General features: G+C 46.1%; 1 protein-coding gene and 1 pseudogene across 1 annotated transcript; one reads left to right on the forward strand and one right to left on the reverse strand.

The window, feature by feature from the left end:
- Positions 1 to 368: 368 nt before the first annotated feature.
- LOC102422157 lies at positions 369 to 1073 on the reverse strand (annotated as a pseudogene).
- Positions 1074 to 2527: 1454 nt separating this feature from the next.
- LOC102431125 (exostosin-1-like) lies at positions 2528 to 4171 on the forward strand. Its single transcript, XM_014453990.1, has one exon. The coding sequence runs from the start codon at positions 3075 to 3077 to the stop codon at positions 3810 to 3812; it is 738 nt and encodes a 245-aa protein (XP_014309476.1). The 5' UTR covers positions 2528 to 3074; the 3' UTR covers positions 3813 to 4171.
- The last annotated feature ends 941 nt before the right edge of the window (positions 4172 to 5112 follow it).

The raw sequence follows: 5112 nt of genomic DNA on the forward strand, positions 1-5112 counted from the left end.
TCCCCGCCCTTGAAAATCCCCTGGCCTCCCCTACCCCCCAGTGTCTTATGTCCATTGGTTATGCTTATATGGCACTTTTCATATACTGAGAGTCAACCAAGGTCACTGCTCGCCAGCTTCCCTAAACCCCCTGCCCCGACCCAGCTCCCGATCCAGATGCCTGCTCTGCTAGCACCCTCAGCTTCCTATGGAGAGGCGGGGGGTGAGAGTGTGGGGAATGATGGTACCCTCTGCCTCCAGGTCCCTTGCCCAGGAGAATTGTTCACTCAACCTGCCCTGAAGTTCCAGCCAGTCAGGGGGTCAGGAAGCCAGGGTGCAGGCAGGGGAACAATTGTGCCCTTCACCATCCCTTCTGATGCTCTGCCCCTCCCCGGCTCCTCACATGAGGTTGCAACTCTTGGCTCGATCCTTGTGTATCTCGCCTTCGTTCCCATTCCCCCGTCTGGCCTTCCTGCCAGCTGAGTGGATCGCTGCAGTACCCGGCATGAGTCAGTACGGCGCAGCTGCCTATGGCCACAGCCAAGGGAGGCCACTGTGGTCTCGTGGAAGACATCCCTGACGCTGCGCTCAGAGGACCGGGAGGAGCACTCCACGTAGGACATGGCCCCCACCTGCTTGGCCAGCACAGTGCCCTGCTCATGTGTAACAGGGATCAGCCTCTGCTTGGACAGCTCCCTCAGTGTGGCCAGGTCGGTCCGCATGTCCAGCTTACAGCCAACCAGCACCACCTTGGCATTGGGGCAAAACTCCTGAGTCTCCCCTTGCCACTTCTTGAGGACACTGTCCAGTGTTTCTGGTCGGCTGATGTCTAAGCAGATGAGCACAGTGTCCGATTCAGGATAGGTGAAGGGCCGGACATTATCATAGTAAGAGGAACCTGAAGTGTCCCACATGTTGAGCTCAATGCAGCGCTTGTCTATCTCAAAGCTGGCGGTGTAGTTCTCAAACAAGGTGGGGACATAACTCCCGGGATAGGCGTCCTTGGAGAACACCTGCAGCAACGCCGTGTTGCCGCACTCGCACTCAGAGTCCCCCACCACCACGATCTTGCTGCGGCCGCTCTGCCCCTCCATAGTCCCGGCTACACGCCGCCCCGCTGCCTCCTCCCCCACCGCTGCAGCTGCAGCCGCTCGGGCCGCCAACACCCTCATAGCAATATCTTTACCGACACAGTTCCTAGCGCAATGGAGACTAAGGAGAAAATAAACAAATGGAACTATATCAAAAACAAAGCTTCTGAACAGCAAAAGAAACCATCAACAAAACAATAAGAAAGCCCACTGCATGGGAGAACATATTTGCCAATGATATTTCAGATAAGGGTTTAATCTCCAAAATTTACAGAGAACTCATACAACTTAACAAAAGGAAGATAAACAAACCAATCAAAAAATGGGCAAAGGATCTAAATAGACACTTTTCGAAAGAGGACATACAGAAGGCTGATAGACATATAAAACATGCTCAAATTCACTAATTATCTGAGAGATGCAAATAAAAAAATCAATGAGATACCATCTCATATCTGTCAGAGTGGCTATCATCAACAAATCAACAAAGGACAAGTGCTGGCCAGGATGTGGAGAAGAAGGAACCCTTGTGCACAGCTGGTGGGAATGCAGACTGGTGCAGCCACTATGGAACTCCCATTTTACCCAGTAATCCCACTTCTAAGAATATATCCCGAGAAACCGGATGCACCAGCCAGGAACACCACCCCTATGTTCATAGCAGCACAATTTACAATAACTAATATTTGGAAACAGCCTAAGTGCCCATCAACAGATGAGTGGATTAAAAAACTGTGGTACATCTACACAATGGAATACTATGACCCTATAAAAAATAAGGAACTTTTATCATTTGCCACAGCATGGATGAAACTGGAGAGCATTATGCTAAGTGAAATAAAATAGTCAGAGAAAGATCAATATCACATGATCTCACTCATATGTGGGATATAATGATCAACATAATTCAATGAACAAGAATAAATCCAGAGAGAAATGGCAGGGGAGGAGGGAGGTTAGATGGAGAGCATCGAAAGGACTCATATGCATGCATGTTAGCATAACCAATGGACGCAGACACTGGGGCAGCAGGGGCTTGCACAGGGTTGAAATGGCTGTCGGGGTGGTCAATCAGGGAAAAAGGAGACATATATAAAACTCTAGACCAGTGGTTCTCAACCTGTGGGTCCCGACCCCTTTGGCAGTCGAACAACCCTTTCACAGGGGTCGCCTAAGACCATCCTGCATATCAGATATTTACATTATGATTTATAACAGTAGCAACATTACAGTTATGAAGTAGCAACAAAAATAATTTTATGGTTGGGTCACAACATGAGGAACTGTATTTAAAGGGCCAGAAGTTTGAGAACCATTGCTTTAGACACTAAATAAAAAAAATAAAATAAGAAAAAAAAAAATTAGAATAGAGATAATCTCACCCTGTGCTGGTTCTCAGTGAAGTCAGAGAAGAGGTTCTATGAGAAATAAAATGAGAATTTTTGCTACAGACACCAAGGATGGTATGATTATCGGGAAATGCTGCACAATGCCACTTTCTGTCTGGTTCCTCGTGGTCGCAGGCTCGGATCCTTCAGTTTCCTGGAGGCTCTGCAGGCTGCCTGTGTCCCTGTGATGCTCAGCAACGGATGGGAGTTGCCGTTCTCTGAAGTGATTAATTGGAACCAAGCTGCCGTCATAGGCGATGAAAGATTGTTATTACAGATTCCTTCTGCAATCAGGTCTATTCATCAGGATAAAATCCTAGCACTTAGACAGCAGACACAATTCTTGTGGGAGGCTTATTTTTCTTCAGTTGAGAAGATTGTATTAACTACACTAGAGATTATTCAGGACAGAACATTCAAGCACATATCACGTAACAGTTTAATATAGAACAAACATCCTGGAGGATTGTTCATCCTACCACAGTATTCATCTTACCTGGGAGATTTTCCTTACTACTATGCTAATTTAGGTTTAAAGCCCCCTTCCAAATTCACCGCAGTCATCCATGCAGTCACCCCCCTGGTCTCTCAGTCCCAGCCAGTGTTGAAACTGCTCATGGCCACAGCCAAATCCCAGTACTGTGCCCAGATCATAGTTCTATGGAATTGTGACAAACCCCTACCAGCCAAACACCGCTGGCCTGCCACTACCATGCTTGTCATCCTCATTGAAGGAGAAAGCAAGGTCATGAGCAGCCGTTTCCTGCCCTATGACAACATCGTCACCGATGCAGTGCTCAGCCTGGACGAGGACACCGTGCTCTCCACCACAGAGGTGGATTTTGCCTTCACCGTTTGGCAGAGCTTCCCCGAGAGAATTGTGGGGTACCCAGCGCGTAGCCACTTCTGGGATAACTCTAAGGAGCGGTGGGGGTACACGTCCAAGTGGACAAATGACTACTCCATGGTGTTGACTGGAGCTGCTATTTATCACAAATATTATCACTACCTGTACACCCATTATCTGCCAGCCAGCCTGAAGAACATGGTGGACCAGCTGGCCAACTGTGAGGACATTCTTATGAATTTCCTGGTGTCTGCTGTGACAAAATTGCCTCCAATCAAAGTGACCCAGAAGAAGCAGTATAAGGAGACAATGATGGGACAGACTTCTCAGGCTTCCCGCTGGGCTGACCCTGACCACTTTGCCCAGCGACAGAGCTGCATGAATACGTTTGCCAGCTGGTTTGGCTACATGCCGCTGATCCACTCTCAGATGAGGCTCGACCCCGTCCTCTTTAAAGACCAGGTCTCTATTCTGAGGAAGAAATACCGAGACATTGAGCGACTTTGAGGAATCCAGCCAAGTGGGGGAGGGGAAGCGAGAAGGGACTGGGGTCAAGCTGCTCTCTCTTCCCAGTGCAGATCCACTCAGCCACGGGGCCAGATTGTGCCAAGTAGCCAAATAAACTTACATGAACAGAATGACACAAAAACAAACAAAAAAGGCCAATGAGAACTCGACTTCTGGCTCCTGGGACTGCACGGGACTGCTCCAAACTCACCTCACTGGCTGCCATGTCCCAAGACTAGGTTGTGTACAGTTTAATTATGGAACATTAAATAATTATTTTTGAAATGATTGCTATGCAGGTTTAAACTTTTTTAATGATCAAAACTATTAAAAACCAGAGTTCTTTCTTTAAAAAAAAATAGAATAACTCTATAAATAAAATGAAGAAACTCTGGGCCCAATGTCTTCCTAGTTAATTAATTTCTCTCAAACATTTAAAAAATAGCCCTAGACAGTTTTGCTCAGTGGATAGAGCATCAGCCTGTGGATTAATGGGTCCCAGGTTCCATTCTGGCCAAGGACACATGCCCGGGTTGTGGGCTCGATCCCCAGTGTGTGGTGTGCAGGAGGCAGCCGACCAATGATTCTCTCCTATCATTGATGTTTCTATCTCTCTCTCATTCTCCTTTCCTCTCTGAAATCAATAAAAATATATAAAAATGAATAAATTAATTAATTAATTAAAAAACATTAAAAAATAATAATCTATGCAAGCTCTTCCAGGAAGTAGAGTAAAAGAAAATAACTCCAAATAATTACTGAGTACTGTATAATTTCAAAAATTAACGACTATATTGCATGAAAACAACATGAATCAATATTTCTTAATTTATTATAAAAACAAAATTTCACCACCTTGTCCCATGGTGCTCAGTGTTTAGAATGTCAGCTGGTGCATCAGAAGATCTCAGGTGTGAATCCTAGTCAAAGGCATGTACCTGGATTGCAGGTTTGATCCATAGCCCCAGTCAGGGCCTGTGTGGGAGGCAACAAATTGATGTTTCTCCCTCTCTCTCTCCAGCTGTAATAACAATTATTTAAGGTTTAGTTCTACCTCAGGAAACAGACATGTGAGTACAGTAGCTTTTGAGATGACTCCAACCAAAATAACTGTCAGACTGCAGCTTCATGAAAGACCCCATGTAAGCACTTCTGAGGTAAGCTATTCTTGAATTCCTGATCCACAAGAATCCTATATAATAAAGAGGTAATACGCAAATTAACCCTCACCATCACAAGATGGCTGCCGACAACTAGGCCGACAAGGGGGTTAGTGAGGGATGACCAAATGACTGAACAA

Source organism: Myotis lucifugus, unplaced genomic scaffold (assembly GCF_000147115.1).
Source record: "Myotis lucifugus unplaced genomic scaffold, Myoluc2.0 scaffold_29, whole genome shotgun sequence".
NCBI lineage: Eukaryota > Metazoa > Chordata > Mammalia > Chiroptera > Vespertilionidae > Myotis > Myotis lucifugus.